The following is a 27154-nucleotide window of genomic DNA, read 5'->3' as shown; positions in this document are numbered from 1 at the left end:
TACTCATAATATCTATTTCTTTTCCTTCTATTTTAATCATTTCAGTATGACATTCATTTTGTTTGTGTGATGCGACTTTGGACATATAGTCTGAAATAAACTTGTTTTACGCACGTCGAATTCAGATTTGACTTCATTTGCTGCTGAGTTCAAGGTCACAATCACACTATCGTGCAAAGCATGAAGAGACTGAGTCGATTCAACATTATTTTTTAACTTTATTACAGTCCGTATAATGCAGAAGCAGTGAAAATTTCCCACTCATACTCGTGTTGGATACTTTTAAAAAAACCTTAGGTCCGAATCTTTCACATATACTTATCATGTTTAATCAACTTTGGAGCCATATTTTGGTCAGTTGTCAAGGTGATATGAGCATCCTTAGAGTGGTACCGCTGATTTTTATTGTCTTTGACGTATTATCTAGTACTCATTGTGTTCTAAAATCTATATTCGACGGGCTATTAAAACTGTCAGTCAGTGGCTTCTGGACAGTCTGGTCGTTACTTCAAGGCTATCTCTTGCACATATCTTGGTGATGGCAAGAATTGCAGCAGAGAGAAAGGCCCACGTGGCAGCTGAGTACATCGTGATGTCTGAGGTTCCTGTTACATCATACAGGGCTCCTAGATGAAATTGCAAAGGACACGATATAACAAATATCATTTAAGCCAAAAATGAATTTTACAAATAGATCATAGTTTCATAACAATAGAGAGATTTGTTGTTATAACGGTATGCAGGTGAGTTTGACGCATTATATGACGTATGATTTGATCATGCACCTGTACATTTTGCATGTATATTGATACAATTTCTCTTCTACATCAGTAACACTTATGTACTACCTCTCCTTGCATAGTTTTAATATAATGCCAGAAATATTTTAGCGGACAACTTACATGAAGGTCACAGGTAAACGAGTATTGCCAATTGAAATATGAGAAAGAATAAAGAATACTGCTATTAAACCTTTTTTGTGTATATGAGCCTCTTTTTCCTTGTTTCCCTTCTTGCCCTATGTTTCCTCGCTTTGTTCATTGAGTCCTGACGGTTCAGTGTTAGCATAATATCTGCAGTATTTAGTGCGCCCTGTCTTGGTGACCATTTGACACACGCTATTACAATAGCCGTATAGCCCAATCAACTTTGGTATGGCAACAGTATGTACGAAAAGTTCACTAAGAGAGTTTTAAGCATTCAGTCATTCTGTGTTATGAAATTGTTGACATCTCAGTCGTAAGATAGAAATTTCAAATTGTAAAATTGTTTCAAAATTTGAACACAGTATTTTGAATGAGCTGTGAATGTATTCCACACTTTATATGCTTAACCACATGTCCAGAACTGTTGTACAGAACTGCATGTCAATCATTAATCTCAAAGAGAGAAAAGCAGTAAATCAAAACCTTTGATGGTGTTTAGACCTGCCAGCCATCCAATTACATTTCCTGAGAAGCATGGAGAGCCTTTTTGTAAGTTTTTGCCAAATCTGACGTGTCCAGTGTCAGAGAGGACCTTTTCGAACATTGAAACTATAAGAGCACAGCTGATAACGACCAAAACTGCCGTGTTAACTATTATTTAGTAATGAAAAAAGAACCTTTTTATAGAAAACCTGTGACAAAAAGGAAATAGTTGCATCAATGAGAAAAAAATATCTTGTCATTTTCCTCTTTCTAAAATATGTCTCTGTATCAAATATATTGTGAAAAATTAGTGCATGCTTATGGATGTTGTTCTCATAGAGAAAACATAAATATCAGGAATTTGTCATGCTTTCATATAAACTGCAGATTTCATAATGGTACAATTGCAAAACAGACTTTCACTTTGTACACATCAAAATATCTCTGACATATATCTCTGATTTATAAAAGTACTGCCATCTTCGCCACCGAAAAATATTAAACATGCAGATATCTCTGATAAATATCTCATGATATATTAAACCATGTGCCTGAAGGGCGCGCTGAAAAATATGTCCGATGTATTAAAGTAATGTGCTCGAAGGGCGCACCGAAACATACAGATATCCCTGATATATGATATGTCTGATATGCCCGCCCAAAAAGCGCGCTGAAATATGCAACTGAAATTCATGGCTGGTACTGGTACGATGGATTTTTAATGAGGCCGTGTCGAAATTCAAAACACACTGACTCCCCCTATTGGGCATTTCAAAAACATGGTGACCCATTACCAAAGTCAAAAACTGGGTGGCCCTCCATGAATCCACCGCCCCCCCCCCCCGGCTGAAGAAACTGACCAGTCCCTTAACATTGAAATTTAATATGAAATCCTGAGAAATATCACGCAATTTCGCAAACTTCACTGTCGCTTGTACGATCAGAACGAGGAGACGTTCGAATCTTGCTCTAGCTTTGTTTACAAATTAAATATTTGCTGATGGCAACAAGAGTAGTATCCAGAATGAAAATAATCGCAATCATACCAATCCATAATCCAATAACACTAGGTCAAAATTTGTAAGACAATAGTTGTAAACATAGACACAAAACAGCACAGAACAGACAGTAAATAGACGGTACACAAACAAAGTCAAATTCATGAAAGAAAGATATATGGACCTCTGGCCAAAAGACCAAGAAGTGATGTCAGGTGTTTCGAAAATAGTAAGCGCATCCTGCCCCACATGTGGCACCCGCCATATATCAATCTGTAAGTCAGATAGGTAGTGGTCACTAAGGCCCCATGTCACCGATGCCATCAGTGATCATTTGTCGAAGAGAGATATCGTATTTATCAACCAGCTTGCGATACCTGCCAAAAAAGCGTTTGAATGTAGAGACAAGTCTTGCTCTGGTGTAACCTTGATTTAACAGTTTGAAAGAGAGATGGCCATGTCTCTCTACAAAATCACCATATGAACTGCATGCTCTTGCATATCGAATAAGCTGGGAAATGTATACCCCATAAGCAGGTGAGAGTGGAATATTACTGATGAGGTGTGGAAAATTAATTATACTAAAGTTGAAATCATCTCTCTTGTCATATAGCCTAGTAGAAAGGTGACCATTAGAGTCAAATTCAAGTAAAATGTCCAGATATGAAGCAGAAGAGGCCGTTTCTGTAGTTTCTTTAATCTCCAATTCTGGAGGATAAATCATAGCGAGATATTTACTGAATTCAGAGTTATTCATGAAATAACATCGTCTATGTATCTAAATGTAAGGTTGAAAGTACGAGCTACAGAGACCTTTTTCTGCTTGATAAGGTTCTGGATAAATTCTGCCTCGTATGAGAACAGAAATAAGTCGGCAAGTAAGGGAGCACAGTTAGTGCCCATGGGAATTCCTATACACTGTTGGAAAATGTGTCCTCCAAATTCAACAAATATGTTGTCAATGAGGAAATCAAGCATACTGATAATGTCTTTCTCGGTATAAAACACTTTAGCGTTAGTAATATTTTTAACAAAATATGTAGAATTATACCCTAATACCACATATTTGTAACGGCGTGAACCATTTTGTAGAAAAATGCTTGGTTGATGATGTTTTTCAAGCGTTCTTTCAATTTATCATGTGGTATTGTGGTATACAATGTGGAAAAATCGAAAGTTTCAATAGATGTTATTTTCTGACAAGCACTTGCTTGCCCATATTTGGAAAAAGTAAGCCATACGGCAAATTATTTTTAAAAAATGTGAGGGCGTTTTTGCCCAAAGCGATGAACGTGGCTCAAGATATATGATAATTTGTAAGTTAAATATTAATGAAAGGCGCTAATAATGCAAAGTCAGTTGTTTATGTAGTTCATTACCTGTGATTGCTATTCCAATTAAGTTACCAACTCCAAAGAAAACAGATGTAATCCATATGCACTGGATAAGTTCTTCCGTTCAACTGCATCCTTGTAAACTACGAAGGGCAGTGGATTATACAGACCGCTTGTCAGTCCAAAGCACACAGACAGTATCATTAATCCCCAGTAGTTAACAACAAACACAGATATCAAAAGAAACACTGTCCACATAAGAATACTTCCTATAAGTACGCTGACAGGTGATACTATTCTCAGGTCGATGAACCAGCCATGTGTCAGTCTCATCAGGCATGAAGAAGCTCCGAGTACAGTCAATAATAGCGAAGCGTCCATTCTACCAATGCCTATGTCAACGGTTCGTTGCATGAAAAAAGTGATGAATGTTCCATTCGTTGCACCCAGGAAGCTGTTGGCTATAGAGATTCCAATTGTGCTAGGTTGCAGACAAATGATATGAAAACCGAACCGACGGATGAAGCTAAAACACGTGTCCCCCCTGTCTACGGAATTGGTGTTAATGTCTTCATTCTTTTCTTTCGTAGGAAGTGGGCGAAGTAACGCTGCTGCCACACAAAGGTTTGCAGACAATCCCGATAGAATAATGAATGTTCCTCGCCAACCGTAACGCTGGATGAGTAATTGACAGATTGGTGGCAAACCCATCACACCAAGTCCATACCCTGCTGTTGCTAGGCCATTGGCTAAACCATGGCGTTTTTGGAAGTACTTCCGAGCAGGGTAAAAGTTGGCAAATAAGACAGGGTTAAACCAAAATCTGAAACAATGAAGATAAGAACGTACTTACTTTCTAATTGGCAGATGATACAGATAAGGTTGCTCACTTCTTCCCTGACTTTTGACAGACTAACTGGCTATTCTATATAATTTTAGCGGTCATTCAGTTGTAGAGTCTGCGTGAACGAGGATACTTTCTTGTGGCCTCCTCCCTGGCTACAGTATCAATCCCTACCATCCATCGATACGAACATTCCAACTTTTCTCTACGCAGAAACAGGCCTGGTGGGATTGATATTATAACACATCCACTAATACCACTATTGTCGATGATTGTCTAGAAATGTTAGATCTGTCCAATGCTTTTGACACCTTTCACGAAACGCGTACGAAACAGGATAAAATGGCTTTTCTCACATATGAGCCTCAAGTCTCCGTACTGTGTACTGCGTAGGTGTTAATGTCAGACATCATGAGGCTTATAAGTAAGTTTTAAACGGCAAAAAAGCAGTTACACTACTACAAAGTTTCGTTTGAGATGCCATGGCAAGTTCCTTCTCAGTTGGTTCTATAGGCCATCGGCTAATACTCTGGCGTCTATGCGCGCACTAGTCCGCCGTGGCAGGGCTATAACATGGCTGCGACGTAGTCATAGCCGAGCACTACCCTACTAGCTAACCATCGCGCATTGGTGGACACCGTGACAGAAGAATACTTTAGGTAAATACTAGTAGTAATCTCCGTGGTTTTGTTAGTCCCCGCAGACGAAGTCCGGCGGGGACTTATAGATTGGGTCCCGTCTGTGCGTCCGTCCGTCCGTCCGTCACCAACAGTTCTCAGACACTGCCAAACCAATTTTGTTCAAACTTGGCACAAAGGCATAGCACTAGTACCTACAGATGCACATCGATTTATTTTGTGATACGATCCAATATAGGCGCGAGGCGGCCATTTTGTTGCGATTTTTCATGTCTTTAGACCATAACTCAGACATCCTTGAACAGATTCTGTTCAAACTTGGCACAAAGGCATAACACTATGGCCTACATATGCATGTCAAATTATTTTGCGATGGGATCCAATATGGGTGCGAGGCGGCCATTTCGTTTTGATTTTTCATGTCTTTGGACCATAACTCAGACATCCTTGGACAGATTCTGTTCAAACTTGGCACAAAGGCATAACACTATGGCTTACATATGCATGTCAAATTATTTTGCGATGGTATCCAATATGGCCGCGAGGCGGCCATTTTGTTTGCGATTTTTGATGTCTTTGAACCATAACTCAAACATCCTTGAACAGATTCTGTTCAAACTTGGCACAAAGGCATAACACTATGGCCTACATATGCATGTTGAATTATATTGCGATACGATCTAATATGGGCGTGAGAGGCCATGTTGTTGCGATTTTTTCATGTCTTTGAACCATAACTCAAAATCCTTGAACCGATTTTGTTCAAACTTGGCACAAAGGCAAAGCACTATGGCATACATATGCATGTATCAATTAACCTTGCGATGGGATCCAATATGGCTTCAGAACTGCCATTTTGTTGGAATTTTGCATGTCTTTGAAGCGTACTTCAAAGGTCATTACACCCATTTTGTCCAAATTTGGCACACAGATCAAGCACTATGGCATACATATACATGTCAATTTACTTCGTGACATGTTCCAATATGGCTGCCAGATTGTCATTTTTTCCGATATCGCTGCCAGATGGTCTTTGAGGCTTAATCATATGCAAATATTCCTTAACCAATGTTGTTGAGACTTGGTACAGAGATAAAGTACTATGGCATACATATGCATGTCTACTAATTTTGTGCTATGATACATATGGTCAATAGACAGCCATTTGATTTCAATTTTGGTGTGATTTTTTTATGTCTTTGAAACATAAACATAGGTCACTGTCCCTCAATGGACTGATTTTGTTCAAACGTGATACGAAGATAAAATACTATGACTGCATTCTTGTGCACATTAATTTGTTTCATTATATGATCCAAAATGGCTGATTACAACAACATACCCGATCCCCTACCATTTCGAAAATTCCACCATACCATGTGTATAGTATGTGCCGTCATGACACTAGAGGCAGTGAGGGCATCGGTATGTGTGATGTAATCAAAAGTTCCTTCAGTGCTCATTACCGGCAGAGATGAGTCATTTATTGAACGTTCCTCAGATTACTTTATTATGCAAGTCACAGGCCTGATACACCAGTTGAATCAATGTCATTCCACAGCTACCTAGACCACAGCTACCTAGACACCAAAGATTATAACAAAATGGACAAGCGGGGACTGTGTCATCAACGATGACTTGTTTTGTTTTGTTTTGTTTTTTGTCACTAGTACGATACATAATTAAAACACTTGCATGGAAAACGCAAGTTCTGTGTTTTTTTTTAAATATTCAACATTATTCTGCAGTATACAAGTTTAAGAAACGCAGAACAAAGAGGACTAAAGGTTTACATGCAATGGCGTGTCAAGTACAGTGCATGAATTAATACGACCCACATTACATTGGATGTTCCGCTTACCGTTATGCCAAATGTGAACCGTGCGACTTTCCAGTTTTGCAGTTTTGCATGTGAAATGCCAAAAAGTAGTAAAGATTTAGGTTTCTTTCAGTTCGTTGCTGTGTAAACTACGGGAAACAAACATGACTGATAAAGAAACTTAAGGACACTTTCGGGAGGTTTCAATTAGCACACACACTTTCTTCAAAGAATGTACGAAATCTATCGATAAACAAAGTGATGGTTCTGTTGCATAGTTTCTCACAAATGAAAATGTGAAATTTAACGCAATTCGACATAGCCAAAGTGGAGTTATTCTTTATCCGGAGATTTGCATATTTTACATTAATTACACTTCCATTTCACTCAGCTTACGTCTGCTTTACATTCTAACCTATAAATCGCACACAACTTTAATCTCGACGTAGCTTAATTCTGAACGTTTATTGAACGTTTGCGAAAGAGCTATACTGCACAAGAAAGCGCTGTCTAATGTGCACCGCCACCTTTTTCGGAGTTTAGCCAAGCATTGTCAACACAAATCATTTCGTATCATTCTAGTAACAAATAAACTGCCTTGTTAATAGTGTGCTTATGGCAGCATTATTTCTGGAAATTATTGTAAATGTCAACGGGTTGAATGAAATCCTCTGTACTTGTGTGGCACAGCGCTGAGAAGAGAATGACCAATAATATGATACTTTCGTGATAATCAGAGCATGGTTAGACGATACTCACACATTAAGCAACTAATCGTAATGTACAGCATCTTTACATTCACCACGAATCCACTGATGAAAAGACCCGCAGAACACAAGAGAACGCCGATCATAGCAGCCTTTTTCTCCCCAGTGTATTCTCCGATCGAGACTGAAATTGGACCTGTGAAAGATATAAACGTCAGTCACCAAGTAGGATAAGGCTGTGTTCACACATTTCACAATAGCCTGATAAAATGGCAAAAATAGATGCAAAAATACACAATTGAATATTTCGTCATAATTTGAAAATATCACATTAAAATCATCCCCAAAACATGTCAATCAAAGCTATCATACGAGTAGTTTTAGTTGTAGAACCTGTATACCAAATATACCAAAGATACCAAATATCAAAATATCAAAGTTATCGCACAAGCAGTTTTCGAGTTACAGATTTTTTGATAGAAATGGCAAAAATGTCCTATAAACAAAATTGCAGATTGAATCATAATTTCAATACATCATAAATAAGATAACCCCTAGGAACCTGTATACGAACTATAAAGCAATCAGAAAAGTAGTTTAGGAGTAACAGATTTTTTGACAAAAAATTACAAAAAATGGCAAAAAATTCTCCCAAAATATAAAATTTAAGATTTCCTCAAAATTTCAATATATAACATTCAGTTTATCTGTAGGAATTTGTATACCAAATTTCAAAGCTATCAGATGAGTAGCTTTTGAGAAACAAGGTTTTTGACCGAAAATAGCTAGACCTTCCCCCAAGATACAAATATGCAAATTTCACCGCGATTTTAAAAACCTTACTGAAATCACATCAAGTTAACTGCATATCAAATTTCAAAGTAATCGGACATGCGGTTTCGGGGAAGGCAATTGTTGACCGACGACAACGGACAATCGGCCTATTTGCCAAGTCGCTGACAGCAGAACTAAAAATATTGATGGCATTGAGCCCTTGGGGACTTTACTGTTCCGATGGACTGCTGAAAGGAGTGGGCCAATAATGCAGCTGATCAGAAATATCACGATTGAGCATTTGTACTGAACAAGGAGACACACATAAAGTTTAACAAAATTTTAGTTTTGAATTATTTATTGTACAAATAGACGTAAATTCTAATAATTATAAAGATTAGCACAACATGAAACTGCTCCATCCACTTTGATGTGTCTAGAAAAAAATGTTGCTTGATTAAAAGCGGTACAAATACAGTGATCTCGATACCCTTCAACCTTGCAGAATGTTTGGCAAATAGTTCTTACACTCTACACACAATGATTTACAGTCACTCCTGCAGAGCCATGGACCCAAAGCTATGCACTGATGTATCCACAATGATCTGCATCCGTCGGTTGTTTACATCCACACCGGATGACAGGTTACGCTTAAGTTGAACTGTACGCAAATAATGACAGTATATTTGGTTATTGTGGAAAATGTAATTCCCCTCAATTCCTAGTCACTAAAAACTATTCCTTAATATTTATAATAAAACGGGACCTTACGGCTGATACTGTGCCGCTGTGTTAGTAGAGGATAACTGTTTGTGACACATGTGTTGATGAAGAAGGTGGAAATCTTTGATAGCTTATTTCAGTGGTCTGACTACAAATGAAAAAATAAAGCTGCAGAAGATTTCATCATCATTTGAACATATCGCATTAATCCAACCCTAAAAAAATGTCAACCAAAGGTATCAGACTAGTAGTTTTTTAAGAAACATATTTTTTTTGACCAGAAATGGCAAAAATTACCCGAAAAGAACAAAATTGCAGATTTCATCATAACGTCACTTTATCATCTTAAAATACCCCTAGGAACCTGTAAACCAAATATCAAAACTATCAGAGGAGCAGTTTTTGAGAAACACATTTTTTGACCATATATGGCAAAAATTGCCCAAAATATACAACATTACAGATTTCATCATTATTTCTATACATCATGAGTAAGATAACCCCTGGAAACCTGTATACAGAATACCAAAGGTATCAGACAAGGAGTGTTTGATAAACAAATGGTTTGCCCTAAAAAAGCAAAATTGCGCATTTCATCATAATTTCAACGGATCACATATATTAATATTCATCTGTAGTTGCCTGTATACCAAATATCAAAATATCAAATATCAAAGCTTTCAGATTAGAAGTCTTGAGAAACAAAGTTTTTTGACCAAAACTGCAAATGTTACCCGAAAAGTACAACATTGTAGAGTTCATCATAATTGAATATATCACATTTTCACCATCCCTATGAACATAGTACCTGTATTCCAAAAATCAAAACGGTCAGACAAGTTGTTTTGGTGAAATAAATCTTTGTCAATAGGCCATCTTTAGGGACCTGTATCCCAAATATCAAAGCTTGCCTTGAAATTACAAATATGTCAATTTCACCGAAATTTTGAGCAAACACAACCGAGGTCACCCAATATCAAATTTCGAAGCAATCGGACATGCGGTTTCAAAGAGTAAGATTTTATAACCAAAAAACAGCAAAGACTACATAAAAAATAAAAATATGCAAATTTCACTACGATTTGAACAAACCTAACTGAGGTCACCCAAGTGAGCTGCATATTAAATTTAAAAGTAATCTGACTTGAGGTTTCAGAGGAGAAGGCCATTGCTGATGGACGATGGACCATCGACGACGAAATCAACCTATTTGATAAGCTCCACTCGCTGAGGGTGGAGCTAAAATATATATTTATACGTGTTTGTGTATGAGTGTGGAATGCAGTAACAGGCCAGAGGCGAATAAGACGTTATACCATTGTATCACAACATTTGTTAATGAGTGGTTTTAAAATACCTTAGATTTTTTTAAAAGAATAATTACACTTGCTTTGCCGTGGGCAAAACAATTACAGTATAATAGTCCGTATGTGTAAGTGCTTCTTAAACTTTACAGCGTGTTGAACGGTCGCGTTCTGATAAATTTCATCGACTTAGCTCGGTTATTGAACATTTTTTTAGGGGTAGTGATTTAGCCGAAGTACTAGGTGACTAGTTGCCGTAAGTCCCAAGGTCGAATCTGATCGAGAATTTACTGTAACTGACAGACAGACAGACACATACGGCCGCGCACTCTTCTTTCGATTGTGTATTGTATGTTTCAACCTTTGAATTGCCATCGTAATGAGTTACCTTAAACAGTACGTATCCTATTAAAATCATGTAAGAAAAAAAAAAGCAATTAGTGGATTGTCTTGAAATTCAGCTAAGAAACAAGCAAGGCATGCTAGACTGCACAGAGGAACATTAAGGATGTATATTGCTTATGAGATTCCAGTATTTGTTTGGAAGACAGTGTTTGCACGAAGATACTCACCTGCACAATGAAACACAAACAAACCTAACGATGCAATGAAAGAAACCTTTCCAGCTCCTTCCTGGAAATACTCTTTCAGTGTCGGCATCAAAACACCTACTGATGCAGTGAGGCCATCAATGAATACCTCATTGAGAAATGCGCTGAATGTTATTATCCAACCCCATCCACCGTCTGGAACATCTTTTGAAACGTGACGCTCAAGTCTTCTTTCGCTACCAAGCATAGCATCTCCTGAAAAGTGCCCTCTGCCATCGTCGGGCATTCTGTCTATGTTAATGTCATCGTTGGTGGCAGAAGTCATCTTTCCTTGCCAAGGCTGTATCAAGAGGAATGAAGGAGAAAGAAATACGTTAAGTGAGACATCATTGTAAGGTCCCGAACTTTCGTTTGATGTGGTGATAGTGGTGCTGGTGGGAAAACCGATCTTATAACTTCGGAAGAATCACTGTAACAAAAATCGTACTGAATTAATAATGTTGCTTTTGTATGCACAGTGCCGTTCTATTGCGGTACAAGGACGCAATTTTGACGTATTATACAGTCGTAAAACGCCTGCAAGTTTCAAGTTTAAGGTCTTCGTTCGCCATGGGTTTTGATTTCCTTTCACGGCATTTCATTTCATTTTAAAGGATCATCTTTATATTTTCTCTGATGAATTCAAACGAAATAAGCCTTATTTTATAGAGAAACAATAGCTGTCGTCCAATATGTTTGTGACCTTTCAAATTATGGGCATTTCCCTCCAATGGTCCCACACTATGTCGGATGCCATATTGTTGAAAGGAATTTAACAAAGCTGAATAGGTATTTTAGAGGCCTTTGGACTACTTTCGAGGTACCTCGTTTTGGTTTTCTAGAAATGAACTCCTCGTAGGATATGAGTTGAAACACGTACATTGCATGAAGTGAAATATATAGTATAGTAATGGGTAAAGTTAAACCATAAGCTTTAATATATATAAACCGTTTTAATCTTACAAGAGCTTTTAATGCTGTCATAACTACGGTTTGGTATCCAAGGGGATGTTATTGTTAACGATGACGAGAGGTTACAGTACTTGTAATAAGAGTGTAACAGTACAGCTTTCTTTAATTTTGTTACTTTAATCCATTCAAAAATACATCCCTAGTTTATCGTTTTTATCCAAAGCATTTGTGGCATTCCACGCGGGTGGTTGTGTTTTATCACACCAACTACATAGCGAATGATGGTTTCAATAAATAGTCATTGTCTAATCAAATAATTGAATTGCAATTATGAACATAAACAGTTTCTGAAAGAAAAGCGAGAACGTCCAGGTATCTTGTGTGAAATATGTGCTCACATTTAGTTACCTTTGGCATGCCAAATTGAGTGTACGTACAATATTTTATTGTGTTTATTTGCCATAGAAATACGATGTACTATGTACAGAATGTCAAGAGTGGTGTAACATTTGAAAGATATATACAAAATATGTAATAGTGACATTTCTACAGAAAAGTATTGCTATATAATCATTGGAATGTGATCTATGGCTGGAAAACAGGAAAAGCTTAAGTGAAGCTTGCATCATCTGTTTCCCATTTAACTGTTCAGAAAGTAACCAATCGTAAAATACAGAGGGCTTTTACAATAAGTAAACAAAGTAAACTTGTAAATTAACGCATGGTAAAATGCACAGTGTTTACTGACTAAAACAGATTAATGTGAAGAACTGAGGCGAAAAATGAGCTATCAGAAAGAACAAAAAACACGTAACAAGGAGAAAAAGAAAAAAATGTAGCAAGGTAAATTTGGTGGATCACTGATTGGTTATCAAGTAGTCTTTTAATTTCGCTTTGAAGCCGTTTCTATTAGGTATGTTACGGATATCATGTGGTATCTCATTCCATATTTTGCCACCGTGATAGTCAAAGGAAAATTTGCCCAGCGTGTATTTCCTTCTAGGGATTTGAACATTCCTATTTGTAATTCATCTTGTTTGGTAATGGTGTTGTGGGAAAGAAAAATACTCATTAAAACGTCTCGGCAATCTGTTGTGTAAAAGATCATGAATAAATGTACAGAGTTGGTATTTAAACTGGCTGTAAATGTCAAGAATACCGAGAGATTGAAAAAGTGGCCTACTATGAGTAAAAGAATCCTTAAAACAAATGCTGCGAACAAGTTTCTTTGTGCCTTATAAAATGAATCAAGAGATGAGCGATAAGTACTGCCCCATATTTCCAGACAAAATGAAATATGTGGGAGAATAAGAGCATTGTAAAGAAGTAACAGAGTGGATTTGGGGAGATAATGCCTTAGTTTGGAGATAATACCAATCTTGGGAACAATTTTATCAAGAACCTTCTTAATCTGTGGTTTCCATGTAATATTTTTGTCAATGTCAACTCCTAGATAACTGGTATTGTCGACTTCTTCGAGTAAAACATTCTTAATAAGTAACTGACCAGTATTATTAAATGGATTGTAAAGGGATGAAAGAAACATGTACATGGTTTTGGAGTAGCTAATTGTCAGTTTGTTAGCATTGCACCAATTTTCAACATCCATGAGGTTTGCATTTGCCTGATTTACATCAAAGCCCTGTTTATTATAAGAGTGGAAAAGATTTGAATCGTCAGCAAAGAGTTTAAAGTTGAAGAAGGGAGAACAGTTCGGATAGTCATTAATAAACTTTTTAAGATAAGGAACAAAATGGGGCCAAGGATAGATCCCTGTGGCACTCCACAGATGACAGGAAGAATAGAAGAGTTGCATCCTGCTGCAGAAATGTATTTTTGTCTGTTAGATAAGTAACTATGAAACCAGTTTAAAGGAGGACCTCGAATACCAATGTGTGAAAGCTTTGAAAGAAGTATCTTGTGGTTAATGGTATCGAACGCTTTCGTAGGATCGAGAAAAATACCAAGAACAAAGTTACCTTTCTCAAATTCTGCAAAAAGATCACTGACTAAATCAATATGTGAAAGTTTAGTACTGAAAATTTTCTAAACCCGTATTGGTCCTTATGTAGGATATTGAAACGCTCAAGAAATGATAACAGTTGCCTATTGACGGCCTTCTCAGTTATTTTACTGGATAAAGAAAGAACAGAAATAGGTCGGTAGTTATTTGTACTATAGGGAGAACCTTTCTTGTAAATGGGTGTAACTTTCGCAATTTTCAGCTGATCTGGGAAAACGCCCATTTCAAAGGACAAATTGACAATGTATGCAAGTAGGTGGCCAATGAAGGGGGCTGCGTCACGTAGAAGGCGTGCTGTAAAGAAATCATGGCCACATGATTTATGTTGGTCTAAATTTCGTAACTCGACAGCCTCAATATCTTCTCTAGAAACTGAAGAAAGAAAGAAAGAATGTTGAATTGAAGGACCTAGGAAAGAAGTGTAATGACAGAACTGTTAACTTTACTGGCTTGATCGCAACCTATTTGAGAGAAAAAACTGTTGAGACAGTGAGAAATTTGCTGTGGATCAGAGATAATCTCTGTAACGTTGTTACCGTTTCTGATATCCAGGTGTTTTGGTAGCCTTCTGCGATTGGTGTGAATTTTCCCAGTCAACTCGTTGATAGTACTCCATAGCTTGGATGAATTACCGTGATTTTGCTTGATTTTATTTGAATAGTAGGTCTTCTTTGACGTCTTAACAAGCTTTGTCAGGAGATTTGCGTAACGTCTGTATTGGTTATGGAGAACAGGCTCAAAGTTGCTCTTGATCAGTCTAGAGTAAAGACGATGCTTATGCTTGATGGAGTTAAGGAGGCCATGCATAATCCAGGGCTTTTTCGGAACATTTGATCTTTTTTTCGCAAAACAAAGTGGAGCCACTTGAGTGCATGCCTTATCAAAAATAAAACTAAATAAATTATATGCAGAATTGACATCAGTTAGATGATACACCTCTGACCAGTCAGTGTTTGCTAAAATTTCATGAAACTTATGGATACTATAACGTGAATAATCTCTCAATAAAGAAGGCTTATCCCTGGTAAAAATATTGTCAATATTTTCAATAAAGGTGAAAATAGGCAAGTGATCTGTAATATCAGTGCTAATGGTGCCAGAGTGAATGAAGTGGTTGGTAAAGTTACAGTAAGCATGGTCTATAATAGTAGAAGTGGTTGCAGTAACATGTGTGGGAATATCAATAATTTAGTAGCTTCTATGGGCCTTTAGTTGCTTTTAATATTCATTATGTGGACAAGATGCATTTAAACACATTTGATGCACCATGCATCAAATTTCAAGGCGTCGTATGTAATGATTGGCAACTGTTACAACACCATGCAGCTTGGTACATCAAAATTAGCGATGCAATCTACCATACAAAAAGTAAAGGTGTCCTCTTGTAATATTTTATCGCATGGAATTCATTAAGAAAATATTTGGTCCCTCTACTGTCTTTGGTTGTACAATTGAAGGAAAAGGTAACATGTATATGGTCATTTAGTAGTGTTCACTCTTACAAAATCGATGCAGGTTCATAAGTATGAGTATATTGAAGTAAACTTAAGCTATGGTGTCCAGCTGTTAAGGGTTCCTTAAGGGCTACCACAACTAACAATTCTGCCGCACCTACATCATGTGCCTCATTGAAGTGGCATGTTGACGATACTGTATTCAAGTTGAGTGGTAGCGCATATGCAGTGATCAATGAATGCTTTGAAGGCAAACACTCAGAAGAATTTAACATCATCATGCAAATTGAACTCCATTCATAACAATATTCAGAGATCATGAAAAATAAAATCTAAGATAGAAACATCGCTTTCAGATTTAATCTTGGCTCCCTTAATTAATTATTTCCACTAAATAGAAAGAGAAAAATATAGCTGCAAAGAAGCTATAAAAGGGTTTTGAGAAAATGAGCCAATGGTTAAATCGTAATGCCTGTGGCAAAAAACTCAGACCTCTAACTACTGCCAGAATTAGATATGTGCATCATTATTGAGATACAGGAAGTGGCCAGTCATGTGGCATTATGTCAAAAATCTTTCCTCCCATATTTATCGCTGTCTACCAAAAATCAGACTTCTAGCACTATCGTGCAGCCGAGAATTAGATATGCGCATAATTAATGTGGTACAGGAAGCGGCCGGTCATGTGATATTTCATCGAAAAAGTTTCCTCCTACACTTATCCCTGTATACGAAATACGGTGTCTTCGATCGGGGTTCGAACTCACAACAAACGGCATCCAGTCATTTAGCAGAGAAGCAACAGACAGAACCGCTCGGCCAAATCCCCACACTCACAAAGATTGGTTCAATAACCGGTAGTTTGGTTTTTCTGACAGCGACTTCTCCACACGTTGCAAAGTTCGTGAAATGCATAAGCTCGCACACTCATCTATCACCCCTCGCACACAGACTATATCGAAGCAATAAATACAAAAAATCATACCTCTTGCTCTATTTGCAAGCCCAGAATTAATGAAGTAAAGGAAGTGGCAAGTCATTAGACATTTTGTCAGACATCTTTGTCCCTGTATACCAAAAACAGACCCCTACCTCTATTTGCAGGCCTGATGTAGATGTTTGATATTTGACATTAGACCACTTAAGTCACATATTCAATGCATAGGACAATATGGTAATGCCTAAGACAACATATTAAATTCCTATGGCAACGTATTAAATGCCTAGGGCAACATATTAAATGCCTAGGAGAATATACTGAATGCCTAGGACAATATGCTGAACGCCTAGGACAATATAGTTCATGCCTAGGACAACATATTAAATACCTAGGGCAGCATATTGAATGCCTAGGACAACACATTAAATGCCTAGAACAATATGGTAAATGCCTCTGACAATATATTAAATACCTATAGGTCAACATATTAAATGCCTAACAGAACATATCTTATGCCTAGGGCAATATATTGAATGTCTAGGACAACATATTGAATGCCTAGGACAACATATTGAATGCCGAGGACAATATGGTAAATGCCTGGGACATCATATCCAATGCCTTGGACAACATATCTAATGCCAAGTGCAATATATTAAATGCCTAGGCAACATGTTGAATGCCTAGGACAATATGGTAAATGCCTAGGACAACATATTGAATGCCTAGCACAACACAAATGCCTTGCGCAAATTGGTAAATCCCAGGACAACGTTGGCAATGCTTTAAAAAATATGTTAAATGCACATCAAAACATGATAACACTCATGACATTAATAATATTACACCACTTAAGTCTATCATTGCTTTCCATACAGAATCGTAGACAAATGGGGAAACTTTAAAACAAAAACCTTCATCTACCAAGGAGCCTGTGCCATCAGATATATACATCTGTTTCAAAGACATTTACGTTCTAAGCAAATTTGAAAGCATTAAAACAGGAATTTATGCAGAAGCCATTATTTGGCCTGCAGAGACAAATAATTCCATAAATATACTATATGATAATGGAAATTGACAAACAGCCTGAAATCCAATCTCAAAGCAATTTCAGCTTTTATCAAATAAAACATTGACCTATTTCCATTCACAGATGTAAGATTTAGTGATTGAACAGCAAAGCTCGCTATCTGTACAGATGATATTTTCGTTTGTGTTTTTATATATTTATGTCATTCTGCATACTTGTAAATGAAAAAGCTAGTTGTTTACAAGATCTGCATGTCACAACCTCTTGTACACTCACCATAACGGCTACTTCCATGCAACACTTTTTTGTACAGCATTGTGAGTTACCTGCCCTAGTTACAATTTCAAATGTGACAAACGGTTTCTTGTCCTCCTTCTACTTGTATGTATCGTATGTATGTATGTATGATGTATGTATGTATGTATGTATGTATGTATGTATGTTGTAGGTATGTATGTATGTATGTATGTATGTATGAAATTTTTCTTGTCTGCGATTTAAAACAGTTCGACCTTGGCTCATACTGCAACAACAATCAAGGACAAGGTGAACAGTTTGAATGGCCGAGACCGAGACGTACCCACTTAACAATAAGCAACAATGAAACTCTTAAGCCCAAGATGTTGCATTTCGAACTAGTGGGTTGCGCTGATCCGGTGCATTTCTAACATTTTGGACCTTGATTATCTTGTTCATTTGAAGAAGGTAGCAGCTTGTAGTATAGGCCTATGCCCTAGTCTTAAAATTAGCCCCGGCGAATCGAAACTTCTCTTAGTTGCAATAAGTATTTTTATCCCCAGGCTGTACTTGCTTGGTGTAAATATCGTGTTCTTTTATACCTGTATTTTGAAACTCGAAGTTTTATCCTTTATCGCACAGCCTTTTCGTCACGGTGTCTGCTCAGGTACGACTATACAAACATCGAACTACCGTATCCAGTAACAAGCCTCATTGACATCAGGGAGTTAGACCTACCCGAACAGACTCCAGCTGGACCCAAACTCGAAAGAAACCGGAATTTCTAGAAGTGCCTAAACTAGCAATTTTTGCTATTGAGGTTGACTCACGCAAGTCAGACATATACTCATGAAATAGTAGCTGCAATGGTTTTGTGTTCATATTCTGTGGAACTTCATTAAGTATCTCAAAGATACGTGCTCACTGCGTACGACGACGGCCAAATGACTGATAAGACATCGATCGGTACGGTCTGCATTAGTTAACATACATTAGGCTTCTCTTTCTTTTACTTTAGCGGTGCCGAGAATTTCAACTAACAATGAACAAAGAGTTTGGGGTAAAATATGGTCGGTCATTGAGTTTGATTATTAAATGTAAACGTGGGAAAAATTTCCGAAATCATGTGCGCTTATATTGGGAAAAACTAAAACAAAGGGTTATGATATTCACATTGAAAGAAGATAAAATTTGGATAACACTATGCATAAATAATTGCCCTCACTTTGATAAAAATAGTACTGCTAGTCGAGTGAAACCTTCCGATTGCCTAACTCCACTATAGATTGTAGTCGATACAATTTCAGAACACGCCGTCGATGACAGCCCGCACTCTTCTACGCTACGGCGTGGGTATTAGTTTCAAAATGGTACTATATGTAAGACAAGAACAACAAAAATGAAGTTTGAAAAATAACATTACTCAATCTCTGTAGTATAAAAGAAGGGGGACAAGTCTGCAGCGCAATGCAAAAGCTAAGAAAATACATTTTTACACTGAAGATTTTATGGTGTCAAGAGTTGTTCGTCTCATCTTGAGGTCGGAAAACTAGCAACTGACATTCTGTTTACACACAGAAGTCGCCGCTAACATGAACTTGACAATTACATCACTTCTCACAAAAACATGCATAAATTGCCGATCGCGAGATAGGAAGTTACCACTTGACTGAAGGTTGAGAACAAATGCATGCCAGCCCGGCGAGACGACAGCACACAGGTGTTGGAGATCTATAGACTATTTTACACAAATTTTGACATTTTCAACTTGACCGTGAACTCCAATAACCACAATGTAATCGTTGAGACAACAGTTAACAGTTCATATGCTAGTTTAGCGTTCCACAAATGGTTTAAACCGTGAATTACTCTTCTGTGTTTGTTGTGTATTATCATAGACCCTGGAGGGATGGGGTCAGTGGTTTTATACCACTCACTGCTGGCACTAAGCATTTGCCAGTTCAGTGTATAATTTCTTTCTATTTTCACACGATCTGCAATCCTAAACATATTCAAAATTCCCAAAACTGACTCAAAATATTTCAATTTAGTATTGATGAAATAAAATTTGCAGAAAATAGTGCGTGAGCTGGACTTCTTGGCCACAGTGTGTGACGCATGGTTCGTTTACACAAATCGTTGATTTTCTGTATTCCGTTTTAGGCGGTGCGTACTTCATTCGAATAAATATAAGTATGCGACGCCTGCACAGATTTGCCTGATTTTTCACCTGCGGGCAGTGAAAGAATTTATCTGAAAGACTGTGTCTCAGATTTTTGTTAGAAAGCCTGGAAGTGAAGATATATTTACAAACGTGAACGAAGACACATTATTTATGTAAAAGTTGTAAAGTTGGCACTTTGAAGGCTCATTGCGCGAGAACAAAAGCGACTTTCAAAAATCCAAGACACAGTTTTTACCCAGTAAACAAAGCTGTTGTTTGCCGTAAACAGATCACCAAGGTCAATTAATACTTACAATTTTTAGCAAAAACCGAAAAAAACATGCGTGTTTAAGTAAAATAAACGTATGCGCACTGTTTTGAAACGCTAACACATTTTTTAAACTCTTCGGTGACCTAGCTGATAAAAAACTACCACATTGAAAATGCGTATTGAAAATACGTGTCAATGAACTTGAGTCGCATCCTTACGGCAGTCTGCAGGGGAGTGACATTCTTTGAAAAGAAGTGTGTTGTAAAAGCCTATAGTGAAAAGCCAAGTGGATAGCATTAAACAATTATATGCAGACGTCTGCTCAACATCCTAAACCTTCAATTTCGCTTACATGCCCTTAACAAACGAGTAACTCAGCAAAGCTTTATAACAGGGCTGACATAGCTTTACAGCAAAGCTGAAGATAATACACTCTTCACCATATTTCTGCAGAGAACTGCCGTGCGATTACTTTTTGCACACACGGGGGAGATTATTTTGCCATGGATGACACGAACAAAGTTTTGTAACAGTTTTAAGGTAGATCATGCAAGTGGGTTAGAAAACGACGTCTTCCTACCAGCGAAATAGCAGATACCGTACGAAAGCTACCAGGTTGTGACAAGATAATGATGCAAGTTTGCAACATTATTTGTCTTACAACTTTGTTACAAGGAGGTTACTAGAATGGTATTCAAGGTTGGTATTCATTGTTGACATGGGAATGGCTAGAACTGGTGCCAACTTTGTCAGAAGCTTGTAAACTTTACCCTGCCTGAACCTTGGAGACTCCCCATATCGCTTATGGCAATCTTTGTACATAGATTGGATAATGTTACATAACAGCTTTACATATGCTACTCCCCCCCCCCCCCGCACCCTTTCCATTAATTTGGGGATAATACCAATATTCCTGCAGGCATTCTAGCAATATATTGAACCATCACAAGTGCATCCTCATCTTCTTTCCTTTACCAAACTGTAGTGATGGTTATACCGGGGTACTTGCACATTAATACTGCACAGGTGTATGCATAAGTATGTTTGAAAAGTCTTACCACTTAGGGTCAGTGTCACTCATACATTCCACAACAGTCAAGTACAAGTTCTTTATCATGAACCAGATAAGACCAAATATAGGATGAAAGAACTTATTTATTGCTAAAATGAAAAGGAATAGCAGTGTAAGTGAATAACACTACAAAATGAGAGACAAAGCTTATATTGAGAGTTGAAATAACTTTTGTAAATTGTCCAGCCTTACAATACACTCAAAAATAAAGGATATTCCGGTCCAACTTGTCAATACATTAAAAAACCTGACATACTTTCCTTTTACACATGATAAATATATAATGTATGAATGAAGTACATTATAAAGTGAAGGATAGGTTTATAATGATTACATCATGGAAATGTAAAAATTATTGTTAATAGGAAAGGTTACTTATAATCATACTTGTCTCATTTTTGAAACATGAGTTTGGTAACAGCAATTACATTTTGTGAATGTAAAACGCCCAATGTATAAAAATTATGAAGCCTTCTTCATCATAAAAATTACTATCATTTAGGTATTTGTTGCATGCACTTGTTTCTATGTTCCTGGTAAAATTTGAGATGCCTCTATTTCATAATTATATTAATTTTAGAAATTAAACTCAGAATTCTAACTATCAATGTCATACAGTTCTCAACATTAGGCTGAAGTAATTATATCAGGTTGGTATTTGAATCAGATTCTTTGAAGTTAACATCTTACTATCATATCATTGTCAGCTACAAAAATATTTCTTCATGTAAACTATGCAACTGCAATATCAAAAATTTGTGGCAGTATGACTCGTAATGTAAATTACCTTTGCAAATAAAAAAATGAATACAAAGCATAAAACAGTGCTTTCCTCGTTAGTTACAAAAGTATCATTACAAAGCAACTAATTAAAAGTCTAAGTAAGCTAGAAGTTATAATGACAGCACAAAATTGTAGACAAAAACAGTGAATTACGCAAAGCACATATTTGTGCCAGTGATGTAGCTTGTCATGATTGAAGTCAAATTGACTGAAATAAAACACACGGTACAGTAGCGTCAAAAGTCCCATAGATCTACAAATTACTGAAATTTTTCCTCAGTGGAATTATGGCTCACCAATTTATCTGTTTTTCTCTTTCTGCATTGTCTTGCTGGAGCACATTAATCGTTGATGACATCGTTGAAATTTGGTACACTGAGTCTGTCAGTTTGATATTTTTTGTGGATGAAAGCTGAAACGACAGAAATTTGGAACGTAAATGATGAGTAATAAAACCTTTGTCCAGTGCAGGAGTACAAGGAACAACCTCTGCTTTTTCATCTTGACTACAGCCAACGTTTGTTTAAAATTTGAAAAAAGTTGAACTTACTATGCCTATTAATATTCATACATTGCATTAGAACCCCACGAAATTGGTCCCCTTGTCTAGATCTACATGTACAATTACACTGATTGATACAAAATTTTGTTTGATCAATAAAGCAGCTGTTATTGACGAACATAAATTAAAAGTTGCAATATACATACCCTTTATCGATCCTGTTATTTCAACTTCTACCGGTATTAAACCATGATATCCAGAATTCTGCCACTGACCAGTCCCTTAGTGGTGGCCTCAGTTTTTCTTTCAAAGGCGTTTGGGATGTGATGATTTGCACTGCTTCTTGGGCTCCATGATTTTACTTTGGCCTTTTGCACTCCATTTCTTACCAGTTTTCACAGGCAGTGTGATTCCTTGATTGGTGTATTACTGGTTTGATTTTGGTGACCTTCGACCTCTGCCCATGTGTGACATTTATTCATTGCTGTTTGAGGTACCTCATTCAGAGTTTTCCTGTCTCCTGAAAAAAATTGAAATCATGCATGAAACATAAAACCTTGATAATTTAAAAAAACAGTCTTCAAGTGTCAGAGTCCTAAAATTTTATGCAGTGGAAAGAATTTACAATACAACTAGCAGTCCCCATGATAATTAAATGAGCGCAATTTTTTTGGTCAGGTTAATTTTCACAAACAACCACGCATATTTGAACCAACCTTCCCCCTAGGTCTTCATAGTGTTGCAATAATATACACAGTCTGAAAAATTCTTAATTACTACCAAGATTATTCATTTTCAAAATTCATCATGGCTCAATTGGTTTTGTATTAAAAAATAAAGACAGAGCATTTTTCACCAGTTAACAAAAATGATAGATAGAAATCTTTTTTCTTTGAAGTTTACAATAGTAAGCTGACAGTCATTTCACTTCACAACTGTACACGAGCAGTCAGAACCAAATGCAAGGTTTAGTTTGTAGGTGAATGTTACATAATACCGGGTGGATATGCGTTCTTAGATTTGGAAGGAGATAATATTCCTCAGCTCACAAAGTACAATGGTATAAATTACGTTGAGAAATACATAATTCACTCATGACGTGCAGAAAGTTTTCTGCATAATGAACTTTTGGAAGACACACAGTATGAATTCTCAACCATACTACTTAACGCAACATTCAGAAAATATGAATGAAATGATCATGCTTGAAATGTGGAGAATTGTAAGCTGATCGACTTTCTCAATGATCTGATGTTTGAAGCCCTACAACCACTGTCAATAGGTGAAAATGTACATGGGATTTTATTCCAGTTCATTATCGAGTGTAATGTATTTCACACAAGACTGCACTGCTCTTGCACTACCAACCTGACGTTTTCGGAAATACTGGGCACAGAATATGATTATAGAGACATTCAGATCACTGATGGGGTCAATTGTTGTTTCATTTGATAAATGTGTAAACAGTTCTCCAAAACCAGCCGATACTGCAACCTTAAAGCTGTCTCTATAATTGCAGAAGACAACACTTACCTAATTTCTTTGCTATGGCGCGAAAATAACGCTGTTTAAATTAGCACCAAACTTCCATGGGATGCTGTATCAGTATTTTTCCCCGACCTTTATACATTTGTCCTCAGTGACAACGATGAAAGAAACAGTCTGACCATGTTTCTTCAATTCACCAATACACGAGAGCAAACTTGTTCGAAGCCAAATAAATATCAGTCAACGAGAAATAATATCAAATTATAACAATGAAGTAGTATTTAACGCAGCAGAACCTAGAAGCAGATATAGTATATTTCAACGGTAACTTTGTTCAGTTATTTGATTTGCCACCAAAGATAACAGAGCACATCACGTGTTTCATTTGGACCAATCAGTAAGAAACATTCATATGATTGCTGATGTCATCCAGATTGATCAGGTTGATTGTAGTTGTTTTGTTCAGGTAGTTGATTTGGCACCAGAGATAACAGGCATATCACATGTTTCATTTGGGCCAATCAGTAAGAAACATTCACATGATGTATGACATCATCGGACCACTGGACTTATAGTCTTAGATTTGATGTAAACAATAATGGCAGTCTGCAGGTCTCATGTGGTAGAAGTTGCTTTGGTCAGGTGTGGTGTTTTCTTCCAGTATCTTCAAATTACTGTAACATTGATGAAAGTAGCTGTAAAATGTAAACTTTGCTGTGGTTGAAACACATTTGTTATTCCCGTCAGTGGTATAGGATAAAAGTGTTTATGTAAACAGGTGCAGATGAGCCCTGGCTTAGAAGTAAATTTCCAAATACATGTGAAAGAGACTAGGACAGCCAAGTTTTGTAAAACTAATGAATCTGTATTGTAGGTGGCAATGCACCTGCATTGTACCATTAACATTTATAATCTGAATGGAGTTTAAATGCCTTAAAATATGGTTCAGTATTAAAATACCCCTGTTCAAAATATAACAAAAAGATCTCAAAATATTTCTGTAGCATGACAGTCAATTTTATGTTTCTGAAAAAAAATACATTTTTGATAAAAATAATTTGCTGCAACTATAGGTTCATGAATATCACTGGATGAAAAGTGAACTGTTACTTCGTAATAAGTATTTTTTTTTTGCTTAAAATGTAATTGTGTTTGTTACAAAAGACAGAATATTTCAAGAAATTAGAAAAAACTACAAACAATTGTTTTCCAACTGAAATATCTCAGTATCAATGTTGTCATGATTAACATTTTGCCAGCTCACTGGTAATCTTATACATTGGACTAATACTACAAGGCTGACACATCCTTATGTAATCTTTATACGCCCTGCCTGAATATCATACAAGCAAGATAGACCTTGTACAAGGATTGCACAAGGTAGCCAGATTCTTGTAGATATCATGTGAGGGTTGTTACAAAGATGGGCAACTTCTAAGTCAGTATCAGGCAGGTTTATCAAGGATGTCACAAAGTCTACACTACGTTGCAGTTTGTTGGGGCAACCTTGTAACTTTCGTACGGGATATACCAATTTACTTTTAACAGCAGACCAAATAAACTCTAAGGGTCAGCCTGCGTCTCTTTCCCATTGAGACATATTTAGTTTATTTTTTTATTGATATTGTAACGCCCTCTCTTGTAAACATTTTATCTCGAAGCGTCCTTCATGTGGCCAAGGTGTGTAAAGGTCACCGTTGATAAAGATCGTACAAGGAGAGAACGTCACATCTTTAATTAATAATTGGTAAAATCGTGAATAACAAGAATCGAGAACGGGATATTCCATGGTGTGATCGTGTTTAATCTTAGAAAACGATCAAAGATTGACAGAAATATACATGTAATGACCATTGTATCATGATAATTTTGTACTTATGGAAGTTTAGAAAAGTATTTAACTTTGTACAGGATGCACACACATACACACACACACACACACACACACACACACATACACACACACACACACAAACTGATACCTGTATAACGTCACGGTTGCCCCATTGTAATAAAGATCTAAAGTGGTGCTTACAACCAACATCTTGGTGTGTCAGCTTCAGTTGCAGAGAGCATTACGATCCAGACTGGTACTTCAACTCTAATTCCCAAAACTACGAGCGCAACAATATGATTATGCTTCTGCACGCCGCGTTTTAAGCTGGCGAATATAAATGGCCCACGTCTACTCACATTGACTTCATTTGCTGCTATCTGCTGCTCAAGGTCCAAATCACACAATCGGTAAAAGCATAGAGAGATTATGTCAATTAAATGTTAATTTTTAACTTATTACAATCCGTGCCGTGTGAACGAATGTAAAATTAAAGCCTGTGGCCCTTTGGCATTTCCTCTGTATAGACTCCATGACTACACATATATGCTGAATAACAATGGTAAGCGTGTTTGCACTGGCACGAAAAACAAATCTACTTCGTTATCAGCAAACCTTTTTGCAATGTGAAACGCATTCATTGAGTCAATTTTGGTGATTTATTTGGCCTTAAAATACCCATGCAAGGCTGTAACTTTTTTTCTGATGGGTATTATACGAAAAAACTCTAACATGTTCTGTGTCACTTTGAGTCGAAGTTTCAGGTTTCTATGACCTATATTTGACTTCTTTTTCGCTGACTGTCTCGTCACCCTTAATTTTGAGTTAGATATTTGAGAAAAATCATAACAAGGTCGAGTATGTCTCCCGGAAGCTGGTGCTTCTGGTTCATACACTTAATGGTACGTGATTCGATGGACGGAAACCATGTTAAATTACCTTATATATTCGTAAACCATTGTAAACCTCTGTGTGTAGTAGAATACCGTTATGACATTTACTGTGACTATCAAAGTACAGTTTTCTGTTGAAGCTGCTGATATGAGGTCATCGTAGTCGGCAAGTGAGCTATGAAAGAAATCACAATGTATCTTTTCGAGAAAACTTGTCTTATTATAACACAAACCTTAAAGTATTGTGTACTTACCTGTGTCCAATTGCGTCATTTACTCCCAAGAATAAGACATTGTAGGATGGATAATTGCAAGTCTTTCCAGCCAACATGTGCCTCTGGCGACTATTGAGGTAATAACCCACATGATCAGTTACGGCCCCTATCTAATAATCCGGCTGGCTTTGTT

The 27154-nt window shown here is 37.0% G+C and overlaps 1 protein-coding gene across 2 annotated transcripts; it reads right to left on the bottom strand.

Annotated features, from left to right (window-relative positions):
• Window positions 1-195: 195 nt before the first annotated feature.
• LOC139134808 (monocarboxylate transporter 7-like) lies at window positions 196-27154 on the bottom strand. 2 transcript variants are annotated; one of them, XM_070701864.1, is made up of 6 exons: window positions 27001-27154; window positions 26055-26236; window positions 11123-11441; window positions 7802-7945; window positions 3787-4564; window positions 196-626 (listed from the first exon to the last, which is right to left on the bottom strand). In XM_070701864.1, the coding sequence occupies exons 2-5, from the start codon at window positions 26061-26063 to the stop codon at window positions 4491-4493; spliced, it is 546 nt and encodes a 181-aa protein (XP_070557965.1). In that variant the 5' UTR covers window positions 26064-26236; window positions 27001-27154; the 3' UTR covers window positions 196-626; window positions 3787-4490. The 2 variants fall into 2 exon arrangements, with proteins under 2 accessions (XP_070557965.1, XP_070557966.1); XM_070701865.1 differs by lacking the exon at window positions 26055-26236 and having other exon boundaries at window positions 203-626; window positions 27001-27120.

The sequence above is a fragment of the Ptychodera flava genome, chromosome 6 (genome assembly GCF_041260155.1).
Source record: "Ptychodera flava strain L36383 chromosome 6, AS_Pfla_20210202, whole genome shotgun sequence".
NCBI lineage: Eukaryota > Metazoa > Hemichordata > Enteropneusta > Ptychoderidae > Ptychodera > Ptychodera flava.
This window is presented reverse-complemented; position numbering and strand designations above follow the sequence as displayed.

Coding starts and splice junctions, on each gene's coding strand:
- LOC139134808 (XM_070701864.1), bottom strand. Junction 7,946..11,122: donor GTTTGTGTTTCATTGTGCAG/GTGAGTATCTTC, acceptor TATCTTTCACAG/GTCCAATTTCAGTCTCGATC. Junction 4,565..7,801: donor TACGATTAGTTGCTTAATGT/GTGAGTATCGTC, acceptor TCATTGTTTCAG/ATTTTGGTTTAACCCTGTCT.